Below are 19,998 nucleotides of genomic sequence, written 5' to 3' on the forward strand. Positions count from 1 at the left end.
CACGTTTTATTAAAGTAACCAAGAACTACGTAACAACGTTTCAGCAATGTTACGTAGTTTTAACTTTTGTGGTTTACTGAGTATCGTTATAACTTATGAAGATCTTGTGATAAGTTGAATAGTAACTACGGATAAACAAGTATAAATGATAGTAACTATGTGGTATGCCTAAAATAATATTTTAATTTTAATAAATAAATTTCAAGAATATTTATCATGTGATTAAATTCCATAAATTAAATTAAATACCTAAAATACAAATCTTCTCAATTTTATTTTATTATGTAGAGCAGTTGTCGTTCCAATAAGCGAGTAGCATAACCTATATAGTTTATTATAATATGTTCTTACATACTTACAGTTACGAATTTAAAATTTCTTTTATACATTAGCGATTGTTTGTTTTAATTAAATCTATTTGTAAGTAGATTGAACTCCAAAGTCATTATTTTAAGAAAATATCTATTTCAGATATGCCTTGTACCCTATTTGATTTCGAATATTCAGTTAGGCTTGATGGTTTCATAAATAAACATAAAATCTAGATTTTTTCTAGAAATTTTATTATTAGCTAATAATAAAATTTCTCATTTTTATGGGAAACTATATATTGACGATAATATGCATTATGTTTCTAATTATAAAACAATACGCTGTTTTACGCTTGAAGAGCAACAATATCTAAGAAAGAGATCCATGAATTTTTTTTATTAATCTTTGAAATCAACGAAATCGGTCAACAACGCATTCATTAGAGCTTAATAACAAAAATATTATTATCAGTGTATAATTATCCAAATTATCAATTTGTATCATATTGTGTAGAGTATTCATTTGACTTCATTATAAATTAGAAACATTGTAAAAAATTGTAAAAAAATTGTAAAACGTGCAATGGTTTTCTGTTTCATAATCCAACACAAATATCTGCTTTCGCAATGAAAATAATCATAATGATGAACAAATTGTTAAAAGATCAATGTACGAGGGGATATTGAATTTTTTATGCTTTAAATATAATAATATGAAAATGAAATTCATAAAAATGAAAAATTTTCAAATTCTCAGTCTATTTAAAATAAATAGAAACAATATCTGATCACTTGAATGCTCTGTTGTGCAAAGATTTCAATATATGTGTTATATATCTTCTTAGTTTTCTCAATTATTAATTTGAAGTAGGGTTAAAATAAAAATAAATTTGAAAGTAGGGTTTATACAAAAACCGACATGTTAGAAAACCGGTTTTCGATACTATTTTTCCAAAAAAAACGGTTATGACCAGTTTCGAGTTTTTAATAAAAACACTATTTGCTCGAACAATTCGAACAAAAAAATGCAACAAAAAATTTATGGTGATTAAAAGCAGTTTTAACTAAAATTGTTTACTGTTCAATTTCATTAGTAAGAAATTTTTACGCAATATAATAGAACAAAAAAAAAGATCAGGAAAATCAGTTACCCTTTAAAAACAATTATTTGTTGTTTATGTACAATTTTTATATATAAGGGTTATCGACCGGCAACAGTGTTTTTATCAATCTCATTTTTTAAGTGCAATTGATACATTGACAACTGGTATTTTCTACACCAAAAAAACGGTTTTCGAATTCCATTCCAATTTTCTTAAAGCCCGGTTTTCGAAACCGGTTTAAAAAACCGAGGAACCCAAATAGGAAGATAGGTAATTAATGCGTTGTTTACAGATTTCGTTGTTAAACCTTAAGACATTTTATTCAAACGCGAAATTTTTTTATAAATCAAAATACAATATAAATTATAACTTTTAATATTATAAAGTAATAATATTTGCTAACATTTATTATAGCCTAGGCCTTATTGTTAGTAAGAACCGACAGGCCACTGGTTAGGAACCCCAAACTTACATTATTCTGATAGTTTGATGTAAATTAATAGAATAATAAATAATTCCTTCATTCAGAACTATTTTTTATAGCATGTAAAATTTGACTTGCCTCATATATTAATGATGTGTTGGAAAGTGGAAAGTGGTAGTAAAACATATGAAATTGGCCCTTATATTACCTTTTTACAAGTTAAAAATTAAAGATCTATTTTTTTGAGTGCTTAGTCCTTTTAAATTGAGCCAATTTATATAGTTGTCTTGGATCGAATCTTATTTATTTGAAATTATTAATTTAAAATGTTTAAATTGTAACTTGTACAATTTTATTGTTCATAAGGAATGAATTTTTATGAATATGCTCGCCTTATCAAAATGACATAAGTTTAGAGACTAACAGCTCTTATTTTATAAAATGAAATATATATTTAGTTTTTAGTTTCATAATTCAGAGATAAATAGAAACAAGGCTATTGAAAAGCCACATTTACAATTTGGGAGGAGGGATATTTGATACAATTTACAAAATTAATTTACCGCTTTCAAATCTTCATAATCTAATAATATGCTTGATGATAACATAATTCAAAATTTATAATTTATTAATCTGGCACAAATTTTGATATGGGCGTCTTATGTTCCTATGGCCTCCCTTTGATGATGGTTGTCATTGTTGTGCTCAAAGTTTCATTGTGCAGGCAGTATTTCATAACTTTACCGTGCGTGCAAGTATCAACAGTGTCAAAGTTAACAAATAAAAAGGCTAGACCAAGTAGGGCCACAAATAGGCCGAACAAGGCGAGCCCTAGGGCCGGCAATTTGTGCCTGGCGAATATTCCGCCTTGCTCCAGGCGAAGATACGCTAAACCAGAAGAATGTAGGCCAATGGTACGGCAGCCAGTACTCCCTGAAATGAAAAATCAATAGGTCTGCCTTATTTTATAGATTTTTTAACTATTTATTTTTGTTTAAATATTGGGTTTTACTGGGACACCATTATTTTAATATTAATGTATATATGTCATCACATGTATGTTTTCTATGGTAATCGTTAAGTAGAAACTTATTTCGCATTTTCGACTAAAATTATTATTATATTAAATATATTAAATTAAACTTCAATGAAAATTTATAATCGAAAATTTTCTTGTAGGCTTATTGTACCCGTATTTTTACCATTAGCTCTATTACCATAAAAAGTTTCATCAAGGTCGTAAAAATTCAACAATTAATTACAAAAAAAACGATTTTTTCCAAAAACTAGTAAGCATGATCCCTTCTAATGCTATTTGAATGGTTTTGATATTTTCAAATTCGGTTCAGGATTTTTTGCTTGGTTCTTTCGAGAAGAACGCTAATTATATACCATATGTCCGGGTGAAATGACCCGTTTTGATCTTTAAATTGAAAATGCATGTTTTATACTTTTTGCTGTATTTTACTCCATGACTTTTTTAACCTAATTAATTTTAATCAATATAGTATTTATAATTTTTTTGCTATTATTAACTATTTCCACTCGTATGACGCCGAGACCCATTTGACCCAGGGAGCATTCTTTATTTCTTTTATTGTTATAAAGCATTTTAAAGATTTTACTTCGCTTTTTCCGTCATTATTTTAACAATTCAGAATCAATTACCTCTTCTAATCTTCTTATTTTTAATTTAGCATTTTGATGAGAAAATATAAGTTATTTTTACACTTGGTGCATATCATACGAGATTGTTGCAAATAATTTTTTTATGCATAATCACTTATCTTACATTTAACTCAAGGACGGGTCCCAAACAATCTGTTGCAGTCGATATCAAACAAGCAGCTGCAATAATTCCTAATGTTAGTCCTTTGTGGCCCCAATTGTCTGAATCGTTGTCTTCCGATGAGTTTTGGCCCCCGATTGCTGGCAACGGTGTCGATCCAGCAATTACGTTTCCACCAATTACACTATGCAACACCTGGCGCATTAGAGATTACATATTTTTAGATATTGAACACATTAAAGATTAGATTAATTATTTGAATCAATAGTATATTAGAATGACTGTTAATTGACATTATTTATTATGGAGACTTTTTTCTAAACTATCATATTTATATAGTATTACCTATCAATTGTATAGGGTAAACCATTTTAGGTGGAAGCATTTGTTTCTGAAAATATATATGAAAAAAACATTATTTTATAATGATTTCAATTTATTTTTATTTAAGAAGACATGTTTCAACTATTTTAAATAAATAAAAAATAACCATATTTTTTCATATATATTTTTTATCAGAGACAAATGCTTTCACTTAAAATGACCTGTCCTATGTTATACATTAAAGTTAAGATTCCTATTGGCAGGGAATTATTTAATTAGAATAGAAAGATTACTTAAATACAAATATTTTATGTTTTTATGTGACTAAGTTACTGACCAATATTTTAATTTTAATTATAGTCATACATTTTTTTTATTAAAATTATCTGTTATACATTGGATATATACGAAACATAATTTAAAAAAAAAAAAACGTATTTTTTATTGATGGCGAAAGAAGCATAATCAACGGTTTAATCTTCAGCCCTTCGTGGTGTAATGGTTAAAAACGTATACTAGCACAGAGTAGTCAATTCGATCCCAACCTCGTCCAGCTTGATGTCAAGCAGTATGATATAAAATTTATACTAGAGGTTATAGATCTCAAATATAATCTCTAGTGATTTTAGACTTTTGTGGGCATTGCTGCAATACATTTATGCCAACATTATTAGATATATATATATATATATATCTATAATGTTTATAGTCTACACATAAAGATAAAGAGTGGTTCACCGCTGGTTATCCAAAGAAAAGTTCTAGGATAGAACGGATAGCAAACATAGCTCGCAGAATAGTAGAATATGTAGTTTTAATCGCTGCTAAAAAATAAAAATCGTATTCGATCATGTATTCGATACATCTTTGAATAGTAATTCTACTTCTTGTGTAGTACAAAAAAAATATGATGAAAATGCTGCTATATATACACACTCATACACATATATACGGCAAAGATTTTGGAGGAATCAATTGGAGGGAGAAGAATCACCACAATGATGTACGTAGATGACCTCGTGGTGATATCAAAGACCAAAACTATAAAACATGATAACTACAAATTCTCGAGAATCTTCCTAAACAGAGATGGATACTGTACGAGAGAGATCAGAGCAAGGATCACAAGCGCAAAAATAGAACGCCACTGATGAGCCATCTGAGTCTTAATTTTTTTTGAAAAGGCTAATGAAGTTTTATGTCTGAAGCTTAGCTCTTTACGGGTCAGAGACGTGAACTCTAAGAAAGACCGATAAAAATTAGCGGAGAGTTGCTGAGGATTTTAAAATAACAGTTAAAGAGTGCTGAGGATGTTGGCACAATCTTGAAAAAGATAGGAAACTGGATCGGACCAATTCTGCAAAAAAAGAGGCTCCTGCACCACGTAGTCGAATGTAAAATAGGAGCGAAAGAACTGGGATAAAGAAGAATGTAGATTATTGACGACTTACGCGAGAAGAGAAAAAACAGGGAATTGAAAGCCGAAGCACAGTACCAGGAAGCATGAAAGCAAAAGTTTGGAAAGGAAAATGCATAAAAGTGTATTAAAAGTGAAAAGTGGTAATTTGAATAAACAATAGAGGGAAAGGAAATCATCAATTTGTGTTGCTCTCATACCATGAACCTGTCTTCGGGCAGACAACCATTTATTTATTAATATAATATTATTTGTCTTTTACTTTACCTCTCTTGTGACGAAGCATTCAATCGGAAAAGTTAGAAGGATTGATATCGAGAATAAAATTCTGGAAAAGTTTATCAAATCGTCATCCCAACAATAGTTCTCCAGAAGATCACCTGTAAAAACAAATATTGATTTTAACTTTTGGAATATTAATGAGTCTATATGAAACTTTAAGAAGCGGTAATTAATGATCGAGACCTAAAATAATTTTAAGGATATTTACATATTAAAATTTCATAAAATACTTTATACTTGTTTGGGTATGAAGTTTGTTAACATCTCGGCGTCGTAATTGAAATGATGATTGATATAGCAAATTAAAAACAAAGTTTTGCTCTCATATGAAAAACAAGCAAGTCCGTAATATTAAATAAAAAATGTTGTCTATAATGTATAATTTTGTCTTATTATCGTTGATATGTTATCGTTGATTTTTAAAATTTTAATAGAAAAATTGATATGCTTATAAATATGTATTATGTAGTATTCATTCATGTATCAATAAATCTGTCAGGTTTTGGCAAGAATGGCAAGAAAGGCAAGAAATTCGTTTTCCTTTTTTGAATGCACAGAATCAACTGGCCTTTGGCAAAAGCACGCAAGCCATACCAAAAACATTTTAATTTATAGAATCATTTGGATTTTTGAAGCATTTGAAACATTATGCTTAGGCAAACGTTTCTTCAATTTAAATGGATTATAGGGTTGTACAATAGATCCGAACGTTTATAAGATAAGAATGTCGAATTTAAGTAAGTATGAGACTTACGAGTATATCTTGTTATTCTGATAATATTGTTGTTATTCTAAGTCGTATATCTTGTTATTCTCTGATATGAGCAAGTCAAAATATTCAGAAAATTGTAATACCTGGAGAAATATTTTTGTAATTGCAATAATTAGCAAAGTCACAAACTCACATTATACAAAGGTTACATTTAATTGAACTTTGAAGTATACATTTATACATTTATCATTTGATTGAGAAATTAAGTAATTTTATTTGAAACCTTGCGAATGCGAAGTAAAAGTTGCATATCCTGCTACTCCGAACAAAGCTGCCACCACAAGGGCGCAGAACACGGAACTGTGGGTCACTTTGTCCCAACGGCTTTGAGTTGCTCCAGCAATACTTCCATAAACCAAGAAAGTGTTATGATGACACATGAATGCTATAGGATTACATTAAATTGTATTAATTAATAGACAAATAACTAATAAGAAAATATTTTATACCTACCAAATGCCATAATTCCAATTGCTGGGACAATGTCGGAGTTGGCAAAACTCCAGGAATCTTTGCCATGTGGCCTGAAGAAAAAATACTTTAGAAGAAAAATATACAACACATATATATGTGTATATATATACAATTATACATATTTATTATATATACCTACATGACAAAATTAATTTTGCAGCAAAATATTTATTTAATTGGTGATGTTGAGACTCAAATTATTATCTTGATTCCATGATGAATAGATATTATAGAATAGCCCAAATGGATTTAATTAGAGGTTAAGTGGTTTATAAATATTCTTATGTATCATAATATTTGAGTGGCGCACAGATGGTGCACGAATTTACTTAATAACACATGTTAGTAACAAATATATTAAACTTTTAATTATTGTGCGCTTTATCTAAATGTTTATATAACGAGCTAATACTATTAGGGAATCATTTTTTATTGATTTGGAAGCGGTTGCGCCCTTGGGAACAAAGAAATTCGAAAATGTCCTTGTTAAGGGCCACCCTAATATATATATATATATATATATATATATATATAAACTATTTCTCGACAATAAAATACTTCTGTATAAAACTATACTTAAATCCATATGGTCATAAGGAACTATATAAACTTTGGGGATGTGTCAGTAAGTCTAACATACTTATGCAGAAACTTCAAATAAAAACGCTTAGAACCATTACTGATGCTCTTTGGTATATTTCCAACTATGTAACTATGATAATTCATAATAATCTGGACATTCCATTTGCAAACGATGTCATCAAGGACAGATGCTATAAATATTTCCTTAAGGGGGTATTCTACTGTAGAATTTTGAAAAAATCGAAAAAAATTTTTTTTCATATTTTCAAAGTTTAGTTATTCAAAAATATGTCATTAAAAGGATTTTACAAAATTACTATTATTTCCTGAGTTATATCCGTTTTAGTGACTTGGCCTCGGTTCGGGTCCGACCGAGTCTCAAAACTTTGAACGCGTTTTTCTCGGAACTACTTTTTTCGAGCTGGCGGTAAGGATATCTCGAGTTCTAATTAACCGATTTACTTCAAATTTAGAGAGGATCTTCTATATACATCGCTTTATCGCATGGACCTTTCCCAAAACTATAACTTTTCATTTAGTATTTTTAAAAAATTCGGAATTGTTAAAAAAAAACATGAAACAAAAATTTTTTTTTTCAAACTGCCGCCATTCAAACAAAAAAAGGTTTTTTTAACTTATCCAAGGTTCATACGATAGCGGCATCTATAATAATTAAGAATCCATCTATTTTTTATGTTTCGGATCACTAGGAGGGTTGGAATCATGCACGCCAGGACACCCTCTTTTTTTTTGAGCCCCCACTTCGACTGCTCATAACTTTGTGAATTCTAATTTTTTTTCTTTAATAATTTTTTTATGTAATAATAAAATATCAATAAACAAATGATAAAAAAATCGATAGTAAAAATATTATTTGTTTTCTTTATACAGCGCTTCAAAAACCGGGCAAAATTCATGCTTCTACAGTAGAATACCCCCTTAAGATTGAATATCATTCTTATGAATCATTAACTTTCCTTATTGATTTTATAGTGAAACATCTCAAAACAAATTGGCCAACAGAATAAATATTAAATTGTATCAGTTTAATAATCCACTCGTTTTTTTTATCTACTTTTTGCAGTAAACTTTCTGAAGTTTTATTTCATATGATAAACATGACATTTTTGAAGTAAAACTTCTTTAGGCGCGACTAGGATGTAAATACGTACAAATGCAAACGGAAGTGCGTCACGGCAGATAAGATAGAATAAGAGTCGAATGCCATTGATTCGTCATTCGCTCTCGATGATATAATTTCTATACAATTCGATTCGGGTCGATTATGATTAGTCGTCGCATATGTGAATAGAGATCTGTCATTGTATGTGTACTGGCATCAACGTTGTATGCGTACCGATATCAACAAGAAAATCTGCATAGATAAATAAACATTTTAAAGTTACATCGTAGTACAAATCTTGTTTCAATGAAAAATGCCTGAATCAGATGAATCTTTTACCCTGTTCCTTGAAAATAATAAAACAAATTAACATCTGTGCCGAGTACTAAACGTAAGTTTATTGATTAGAAATGATTTCTATATTATTCGTAGTTTCTATAAATCTTTGAAGTTATTAAAAAGAAAAATAATTTTTAGGCAAGACAGAAATTACAGCTGTTCAAAGAATGAGATTATACCGCCAGCGAAAAAGTAAAAACAAATACAAGCAGTCAATATATGTATGATAATTTTAATTACATGACGTTTTTCACACAATTACACGATGAGTGAAGTTGCGAAAAGGTTTATTTCTAAATGCTACTTGCAATGACAAACCGATCATGTCATATTTGAAGTATGACTTTAATTACATTATTGTTTTTAAATATTATACATATTTGTAATGCTATTATAAATATATGATTTATAATGTATCATTATATAAATGTGTATAATGGCTGACACTAATAAATATGTGCATTATATTTATGTTACCATACTACTAATAAGCATTATTCAAAATTGCTATAAGATGTATTTATTTTTACTTAAATGCCATCTTGTACAGTAGCAAATAAGTTTTACTTCATTCGCATGTGAACGTTACGCGCACTTTTTTTTAAATTACAATATCTGTTACAACTCCTAAATAATATAACATCTAGTAACATAAGTGAATAATAACATAAATATAAATAAAATAGAGTACAAAATAAATAATAGTTTTTCCAAAAAAATGATATCCGTATTATGATGATAATACATGACAAAATGATGAACTGACTTATATATATACAAAATGTGAAGATTAAATTACAAACAACTAATCCTCAATATAGTGTTTTCAAATAAATTTTTCATAGTCAAAAGTAATCAAAATCAAAATTAAGACGATTTCTATATATTTGCGTAGTATAAAATTTACTTACACAATATCATATTCTCCAGATACCATCTTGTAAATGACAGTGACCAGGATGAAGGCGACACATGCTAAACTGGCGAAGGATACTCGAGCTAATCTTGCAACATCCCGGTACAAACAGAGAGGCGTTACTATGGACACGGTGCACACCAGGACTATGAAATGTCTATCAGCCAGCAATGAGTCCTCATCCAGAGACAGCAAACGTATCAGGACTTTGGTCAAAGTGTCACCGACTGCTACGTTGTACGATACCATTGCTGAAAATAATACAGGGATTGTAGACTGATTCAAGGTGAGTTTATTAATAAGATAGATGGCAATTTCATTCTCGTAACAAAATTTAATGATGTTCGGAAATCATGTTTTTGCTAACATAATTATGTTTAATTGGCTTCACACTTTAGCTGCATAGGTGATCGTTAAATGTTTTGAATGCTAATAGAGCAATGTTTGTATGTGAATAAGGTGAATTGATTCTACTAAATAGTTTTCACGAACAATCCAAAAGTACTCGTTTGGTTCTAATTTATAATTTGGTTTGGTTAGACTTTACAATCAAGAGAACATTTGTTTGAGTTACCGTCAGGTGTTTATGTTATTTAGTGTTTTATGGCTTTTGAGCATTCATAGTGATAATTGTTTGTCATTGACATTCAGACAAACAATTACTACTATGAATCTTTAAAAATCAAAAGGATCAATATATCACTTCTTCCAACATGCAACAAATCATATTTTTTCATAGACTTTTTTTTTATTGCCATTGAGTTCAAGACATGATTGCATAATCGATTGTGTCTTGTTTATATATTAATGATTCAAATGATAAAATGTTATATTATATACCTATGAATGGATACACAAATTGAAGTAAACTGAGAAAATAATATCCTGGTCTTCCATAAGCGCATTCCATAACACCGGAATAACTGAATCTCCCACAAAGATGCCCGCATCTAACCTGCAAATAAAATATCATATATTTTCGATTCAGATAATGAAAACTGCTTTCTTAAAGGTTTTAGTTATAATTTAGTCAAATATATACGAGAGAAGAGTCTATAAAGAAGGTTGTCTGAAATTTTCAAATAAATCGATTAAGTAGAACTCTAGAAATTGTGAATATCGAATTGAAATACACGGTTTTGAGAAAAAACGTGCAAAAGGAAAGAAACATAAGAAGACTTTGAACGTTACACTTTGAAAATATGAAACAGAAGGAAAAAACGATTTTTTTGAATTTCTACACTAGAAAATCCTCTTAAGATAATAAATCTTAACCAAATGTGATTAAGTGCCATATTTTTATGGTTATATTCAATTTGGATTATCAATGAAAAAATATATTTCCGAATTCTTTAATTCTTCATTTTTTTAATTTTATTATTACATTTACTTCTTAAGTAACATAAGCATATATTTCCTGCGTATTAATCTAAAAACGGATTAAATTCAATTAAATATACATGGAAATGAAAGAAATTAAAAATAGTTTTTAATGAACAGCGCAGTAAAATGCCGCTTAATTCAAACAACGTGACATTTCAGAATATTTTTCAAAAAATTCAATTTAAATAGCAAATTGTTGCTGTTTAGTACGAATGACGAATATACACATGTACATTGACAAAATATCGTCAATATACAAAATTTTGCCGCTTTTTCATGCCTAGTATATTTGTCAATCAGTTAACTTGGTTAATATCTTTATGTAAAATTAATTTTTATCATTTTAGCTTATGTAACAAAATGCAGACAATACATAGGTGTCTTCTATATATCTATCATTAGATCAGAAAACTTTATTCGAAGAGTTAAAATTATTTAGTTGCATATATTTGTAACACTGAACAGTATTGATTGTTCAATTGATTTAGATATGCTTAAATTGTCATAAAATAATCAACACAATTCAATATATCATAATACAAACATCTTTGTATGATTCCGGCAAAGATATTTATTTTCCAGAATATTTTTTGCATTTTTTCTCTCATAAAAAAGAATGAACGGTTATGAATAATTACAAGAAAAAAGTTTTCCGAATATTTTACACCGAATATTTACATACCATTAATATTAACGAATAATCCGTAACGAACGCCACGAAGATCAACAGAAATAAACCCAAGCCGAAGCCCGCTTGATGCAATGCATATGGTATTCCTGTAATGGTAAAATAAATGAATTAATTAATTTAATATTAATATCCAATTCAGTTAGCAATAATAAAAACATTAATAATATTAGTTGTCAATTTCTAAATATAATTTTTAACAAGTTAATCACCATGCCAGTAATGTGTCTGACGCTAATTAAAAGTGAGCTTTAGAACTTTAGCTAGAATTAAAATAAAAATTCGAATTATTTTCGAAATTAAAATTTTCTTCCCAAAAGCATTCGTTTCGTCAACACAAACAGAAAGTTTTTCGGATGCTTAGTTCTCTCAAAATTAACATCTTTTTGCGCAGTTAGCTCGGTATCTCCGAAAAGGTTGGATCTGCCATTGCCAAAAACTAATCACCACTTCTTCTCGTCATTACGAATTGAATGTTTTTTGGATAATTCAAATCGGACGCTTCGTTTTCTCAAAAACTCAATTTTTATTTTCTGCACTCTTTGCTCTATATCTCCGAAACGGCTGCACCTACCTTTGCCAAAAACTCATCAGCACACCCCTATATCAATAGAAATCGAATGTTTTCTGAACCATTCAAATCGGTTGCGCCCAAAAACGTAGACGAAAAGTATTCATACATAAATACACACACACATCCATTTTTTCTTAGGTATGCCAAAATGTTCAGAAACCTTCAAAACGTGAATAAATGCAAAAATTTTCAATTCCGATTTTTGGACGATTACAATAACTTACTCTACGAAAAGTTAACAAGAAAATGGAGAGTAATACCATGTATATATGAATATGAATATATATCACGAAGATAAACTCTAATTTTATTCACTTTTTGTGGTAAATTAATTACTGTTCAATAATTAAACTACACGATTTCCACTAATACTTGAAAATGAATAAAAACTCTGAAAAGCCAAAAAAGTTAACAGTAATGTTATTGTAGTAACTTCTCTTAAAAGTTAATGTTTTTGCTAGAAAATCCGATTTGCTAATTTTATGTTTTTTGACTGGATAATTATATTTTCTAGACGTTTCAAGTCATTCTGAATCGAATGAGACCAAATGTCGAAGAAGTATGTGTGCGCATGTGTCCGTATATGTGTGTGTATTTTTGATTTTTCGTCGTAAATTTCTTAAAAACAGCTGGGCCGATTTTAAATATATAAAGAGACTAGCGTTATCAGTTTTGCGCCACAATCGGCCAAGTCGTTTTTTTTGTAATTAGCAGAGAAGTGCTAGTGGCATCATACTTTGTATGATGATATATTTTGTAGACTGAAATAACATACTAAAATATTATAGGCCTACGATAGGTGGTTGAATTGTATAAAATCATTATTATGCGATTCTAATCAGAATCTATGCCGAAGCATATGCAGGATCTGTGGTGTTTCGTACTGATTACAGTTGACATCTACTCTTAAAAATGATACATTTTCAAAACCCGTAATGCATGAAATGAAATATATTAAAAAAATGATTTTAATTTATACGATTACAATTATTATGAGTATGTATATTTAAAAGATATCAATTGGAAATCGCACTGATTAATCTTTATTGACAGCAAAAATGTTATTATCAAAATAAATTTTTAAATGCACCACTAGATTATTACTTACAATAATCTACATTTATTAATATCAGCGAATATTTACATTTTGTTGATTACAAAAGTTGCTGGTCAAAATTTGACCAAATATTATTTTCACAAAAACACGTGCCTTGCTTAGTTCTCCAGCTTCAATATAAAAATACAAATTTCGATCCTCGACGTCTATTGATAATAGAAATTAGCTGGGAGCTATTTCTGTCCTTGGTATGATGACTTATTATATTTGGCAAACTTGGTCTTGCAAAGCAACATGATATTATGGACTTTGATTTCTCTCGGGTATTGTTCAAACATTTCGGCTTAGAATGGTCTTAGATGGTAATCTTTCTAGGAAATAACTAGGCAGTAGAAGTAGTTGTGTTGTGTGGGATAAGCTATGTGATCAACCTAGTTGATTTGCAAATTATTATTACATACTAAAATTTATTCTTACGTTTCACTTAAAAGGGTTAATTCTATAAAATAATTTATTCTTATCAATCGAAGTTAGTTCATTATTTTAACCAAATTAAAAAAATATTATTAGACAAGAGTAGTTTAAGGCAACTAAACGCTTCTTTGTTTCCATTACTATTACTAACATCGGTATTTTAAATTTGCTCGTATTTCTTGTTTATTATTTAATTTTTTTTTTCGACTATATATATTTATTTGTCCCCATAAACAAAATTATAAACTATTTTTCAACAAAGAACAATAAGATGGGCATTCGAAAGTGACAAATGAGTAGTCTATAAGCCCCACAAGTCTTTGTGAAGGACACATGCAAAGGGCGACTTTCCGACTTCTTTCGATGTAACAGAATTTCCAACAAAATTGTAAAAATAATTTTGTAGCAGAGAAAAAAAAGAAAAAAATATGTTTTTTTTAATCAATTCAAGTTTTGGGAACGGTAGGTAAAACCTTAGTGAACATTTAGAGGTTGTTATTGTTAAGAAAATTGGAAAAACATATTTTTTTTAACATTATTTTAATGTTACTTGACTTCAATATGAGTATAATAAAATAATAATTCCGATCCGATGAGCACAACTGGAGATAGGCACAGGATGTTCACAGAAATTGAGCAAATCATCCATATTTCAATAGTAGATAATTACGTAAACAATTTTTTTTCAACAAAATCATGAACTACTTGTCAAATGATTTTATGTATGATATCTGTAAATAAAATCAAATTCTAAAATGTGACTTTTTTTCTCCCAAAATTCGTGCATTTTATAAAAGAATGACCGCATATATAACATTATTTAAGAGCGCACATAAAAAATAACTAGTGGTGCATGGCATCGTGCCCTAAGGCAAACTGCTGGAAAACTAAAAACTAAATTATTAACTTTGCAAAACTTTGAAAAAATTAGATTTTTGAGAAGTTCTGAAATTTTCAAAAGAAAAATTGACTTTCTTGAAAAATGATTTTTCTATATTTTGATTTTTTTTTGAAAATTTTGAAACATTATTTTAACAATCACGCTGCATAGCTGATTTGGAGTCGAAATATCAAAGCGCGTAAGCGCCGCGTAGTCGTCTAATGTCTAAACAATGGTACGGAACCCATATAAATGTACACAAAATTTATACTTACTATTATAATCTATATAAATTATCTCAAAATACGATATACATATGTCTAATGTTCATTGTTGACCGCCAAATGGCATTATTTTTAACTTCCCGTAGGGTAAGTTATAGTAATCGCAAAAAAATCGAAAATGAAAATTTTTATATATCTTTACGTTTCAGAGGTTTCTGAACATTTTGGCATACCTTAGAAAAAATGGATGTATGTGTGTGTGTGTGTGTGTGTGTGTATGTGTGTGTGTGTGTGTGTATGTATGTATGTATGTGTGTGTATGTATGTGCGGATACAAATTTTCGTCGACGATTTCGGGAACACGGATCAACCGATTTGAATAAATCAAAAAACATTCGATTCGTATTGATAAGGAGACGTGCTGATTAGTTTTTGGCGAAGGCAGGTCTAGCCGTTCCGGAGATACGGGGCAAAAAGTGCCGAAAACGGTAAGTCAGGTTTTAAGAGAACGGAGCGTCCGATTTTAATAATTCAAAAAACATTTTACTTGTATTGACAAGATAAAGAATTGATCAAATTTTCATAAAGGCAGGTCTAGCGGTTTCGGAGATCTAACGAAAAAAGTAAAAAAAAATGCCATTTGGCGGTCAAAAATGATCATTAGACATATGCACATCAAATTTTCAGATATTTTATAGAGATTTTAACAATAAGTTTAAATTTTGTTTATTTTTCTATGGGTTCCGTACCAATGTTTACCCGTTAGACAGCGACGCCGCGCTTACGCGCTTTATATTTTGTCTCTATGCAGTTAAAGCAGTACGATTGCTTTGAAAAACAAGTTCAGATCTTCCAAAATATGTCAAAATAAAGAAAACATTTTTTTTCAAAAAAAAAAAAATAAAAAAAAATTTTTTTTAAAAAAAAAATTTAAAAAAAAAATTTTTTTTTTTCAAAAAAAGTAATTTTTTGTCCAATTTATAGTTTCTCAAAAATCTTATTTTTTCGAAGTAAATTTTTTTCAAAAATGTTAATCGTTTTTAAAAAAAATAATAATTTTTGGTACGGGAAGTTCCAGCAATTTGCCTTAAGGCACGATGCCCTAATTGCCTTAAGACAGAATTCCACTTACAGCTAGTTTACATTACTATAACTCGCCCACGGAAAGTTAATTATTTATCTATTTATTTTTTACACAAAATTCGACTTTTTGTAGTTTTTACTCGAAAATAGTATTTTTAAACAGCTCGTAACAGACTAGATAGAAATAACTGAAAAACGTATATCTTTAGGCCACAGCTGTTCCAAAATAAATTGTGGATGTTCGTTCCTTAACTTTCGAGGTCAATAACCCAAAAGAACAATCACCTCTTTGAAAATGGTTGCCCACCCCTCGTGTCGTGGAGCAACATTACCGTGGTCTCGGTAACAAGAACTAATAATTAAGCTGTCAGCGGCACGTAACGCCGCCTTTATAATTTTCTGTCCGCGTTATCGTCAAAGTGATTCATGACTCCGAGGAAACCCTATCGCTAAAGTTATTGACTATGATACATCGCCGAATATAGCGATGGATGGCGTGGGCAGGTGACATCGAATTCAACATCTGTTGACCTGTGCCGTCATAAATTTTATGCTCCGTCAATAAAATGTGGCAAAGTGACATTTCACCTATATTATAGTATTTTGAAAAAGTTATTCGCAATTATACGAATGGCCCGATAATTTAAGCGAGAGCTAGTGACTTCCTGATAATACGTATTTTTGTAATGGGAAACAAGAGGAACAACAAAGTACCGACTAATCAAATTCTGCATCAACTAAATTTTATTGAAGTGACTCAAATGAAATGTGAAGAACATTGCCTAATATTTCTAAGTATTATATAAAATAATTGCCATGTAACATGGACCATGGCTCAGAACATGGCCGATGTTCTTATTATTTATTTAAAGTATATAAGTGATGTTTAAAACTTTAACTAGAATTATAATTAAAATTTGAATTATTTGTCCATATTCAAAAATTTCTTTTTATAATAAATAAAAAAAATTAAATAACAAAAATGTCTTTCCTCACACAAGCAAAAAGTTTTTAAAATCATTCAAGTCGGATTTTTGATTTTTGGCACGTTACTATATTCGGGAAGTTAAAAAATCGTTCAAAAATTAAAATTAAATTTAATGTCATTTGTCTGATCATTTATTTTGTCGTTAATTTCTATACTCTGTACTTTCTATTATTTCTCTTTTTTATGCAAAGTTTTCGTTCGAAAGTAATGAATTCTTTTGACTTAAATTATAATTATTTCTGTAATTTATGTTTATGTTGTTTTCACGAAGAAAATATTCTACATAAATCCTCAATTATGTTTTAATTATGTATTTAGTTACTAGAAATTATTTTGATGTTAAAATATTAATAGACATATAGACTTACTCAGAATACGACGCAATAATTATACAAATATTCAACTATTTTCTCTATCAAAATATGAGTAATTAATAAATCATAACATCCCAAAAGTACTTTACGAACCTTATTGAAAATGGCTCATAACACTAATTTTAGAAAAAAAAGAATACAAAAAAGTACCAACTAACTGATTTCAGTTATTTGATTTGTATATTAGAAAAACATTGTTTATAGATACATTTACTTCAGTATTTCAGTTTAAGAAATACATTGTTTAAAGATACGTACAGTAATAAAAGTAAGGGGAAATGGGGTACGTTTGTGCTAGGCTACGGTAGTGACAGTCGTCATAACAGCTAAACTATACTGATTTTGGGATAGGGTCGTAAGGGAGAAAGATGAAGTATATTTGTTCGAACAAGTTTACATTATTGGATATTTTCCGCGCCCTGCATTAACATGATCTGAAGACCAAATTGCTTTTAAAGAGTCAAGAAAAAGTTTCTTTGTTCGATTTCTTTTAATAATAACTGCTACTTGTATATACATTGACCACTTTGTTTGTTATTTTGCTGTAATTTGAACATTAGTAGCTAATAAGCAGCAATTAGTTTTGCTTTATGTGACATGTAATTCTTGTCCTTTTTGAGTGAAATTTAGACAAAATATGAAAGAGAAAGGGGAAGGAAAATCCAATACAAGAAAACAAAAGATTTTACAAAGATTTCTTGTTTATAAAATTGTGTTTTGTTATATACAGTTATATAAAATTCATCAAGTTTTGTTTAGATGATTATGTTGTACTGTGCTATATATTTTTGACAATAAAAGTCGTTATAAACTATTTTAGTGTTTCTACCTATTTTTATGCCTGGGGTGTGGACGCTTGAGACACTCGCCATTTTTTTGTATGACTAATCTTATTTAAGTATAGTCCATCGTATTTAAATATAGTATTTTTGTATTTCCACATAGACAAATGTTCAAATTACCATTTAATTTATTTTTTTCCCAGCTAACTGATAAATTAACAAATTTATTGATGATAAAAAAGTCGCACAACTATTCCCAGTTTTTCCTACCCAAAGTGAATGGATATTCACATTATAACTCATTACTAAAAAAAACTCTTCAAGTGCATAATTTTCAATTTTGTGTAAATTATAATTTAAAAAATAATAAATAATAATATAAATACTTTTTACTTATTATTTCACGGAAGTCGTAGGTACAATTTTTATTTGGTGATCTTTCATTTGCATTCTACATGATCTTTTTTTTCTATGCAAGTTGTCTAACACAAAATATCTTCTTACATTAAATTACACAAATTTATTACCATCTGCTTCGCTAAATTATATTTTAATTTCAATTATTTCACAAGCTTAATTAGAAAATTAAATAACATTTTTAATCATGTACACGTGCATTCAAGAGCTTCTTTAAGTAATTAATTTGATAATTACTGGAAAAAATAAAGCTAATGAAATTTAATGAGGTAATTTCGAGTAATTAGATAAAATTATAATTAGCATGATGATGGCATTAAAATTGAACTGTTACCTATAACGCCACTTCCGATTATGGAATTGATAAAATTGAAGCTAGCCTGAGGCAGTGTCGAACTGTGTTGTCCTTCATTTTCCTGCAATAAATAAAAAAAAATTTTAAATGAGGTATATCAAAATTAAGATAAAGCATTTCAAAACTTTTAAGAACGTTCTTTTACTCAAAAAATACTATGCTTATTTTGCTCAAAAGTTTGAGAAAATAGGCTTATATTACAATTGATTTGTTCTTATTGTGATAAATCTTTAATTTAGATATATTCAAGATTACTGTGATGCTAATTTTTTAAATTATTCTAGGTTACATCTAGAAAAAAACTTATTTCAGAACCAAAGGCATTCTATTCATATTTAGATTTTTTTTTTTAAATAATAGCTTTTTTTAATCAAATCAAAGCCTTCGCTATTATTGATCTTAAATTTATCTGTTATTGTAAATATATAATATAGTTACATTTTGTTTACTTAATACTAATTCTAATCTGACAACTTAGGTTTATTATTATTGGATTATGCACAAAATTTCATTGAATATTTGAAAAGTATCAACAATCAAACGTATTTACTAGTTGGTGGTAAACATAAGTCAAGTTTCTTTTTACATACTAAAAATTGTTTACAAAACTGAGAATGCCCCAGAACTCAACATGAAAAAAAATTAGTAATAAAATATCTTACGTTTGTAGTTTTGAAATTATGAGCTTTCAAGTAAAACCTAGAACTATGGTGAAAATGCAACTATTTTTTTTTGTTTGTTGCGGTAAATTTTTATTACTTGAGATCACTTAAGTTTTGAATTCATATTCGTAAATAACATTTCTAGATGAATAAACTGTGAAAAATTTTAAACTGATAAAATGCTAAAAATATAAACTGCTA

The 19,998-nt window shown here is 28.8% G+C and overlaps 2 protein-coding genes across 2 annotated transcripts in view; both read right to left on the reverse strand.

The window, feature by feature from the left end:
- The window catches only part of LOC113385582 (putative sodium-coupled neutral amino acid transporter 11), a 75,048-nt gene extending 72,602 nt beyond the window's left edge, over nucleotides 1-2,446 (reverse strand). The window contains exon 1 of the mRNA XM_026623432.1: nucleotides 2,402-2,446. Coding sequence (XP_026479217.1) covers nucleotides 2,402-2,446 — 45 coding nt within the window. The remainder of the gene's footprint in view (nucleotides 1-2,401) is intronic.
- A 59-nt stretch (nucleotides 2,447-2,505) lies between these two features.
- LOC113385583 (putative sodium-coupled neutral amino acid transporter 11) lies at nucleotides 2,506-19,202 on the reverse strand (the record flags this gene model as incomplete). The annotated part of the gene is given in 10 exon segments (XM_026623433.1): nucleotides 2,506-2,735; nucleotides 2,738-2,771; nucleotides 3,631-3,822; nucleotides 5,636-5,748; nucleotides 6,646-6,807; nucleotides 6,876-6,946; nucleotides 9,852-10,107; nucleotides 10,697-10,811; nucleotides 11,922-12,016; nucleotides 19,115-19,202. Coding segments are annotated over 10 exon segments (1,356 nt in total), but the record flags the coding sequence as incomplete, so codon positions are not given.
- Nucleotides 19,203-19,998: the final 796 nt, after the last annotated feature.

This window comes from Ctenocephalides felis, unplaced genomic scaffold, assembly GCF_003426905.1.
Source record: "Ctenocephalides felis isolate EL2017-DRISC unplaced genomic scaffold, ASM342690v1 CF-g0.4_SCAFFOLD_03571, whole genome shotgun sequence".
Classification (NCBI taxonomy): domain Eukaryota; kingdom Metazoa; phylum Arthropoda; class Insecta; order Siphonaptera; family Pulicidae; genus Ctenocephalides; species Ctenocephalides felis.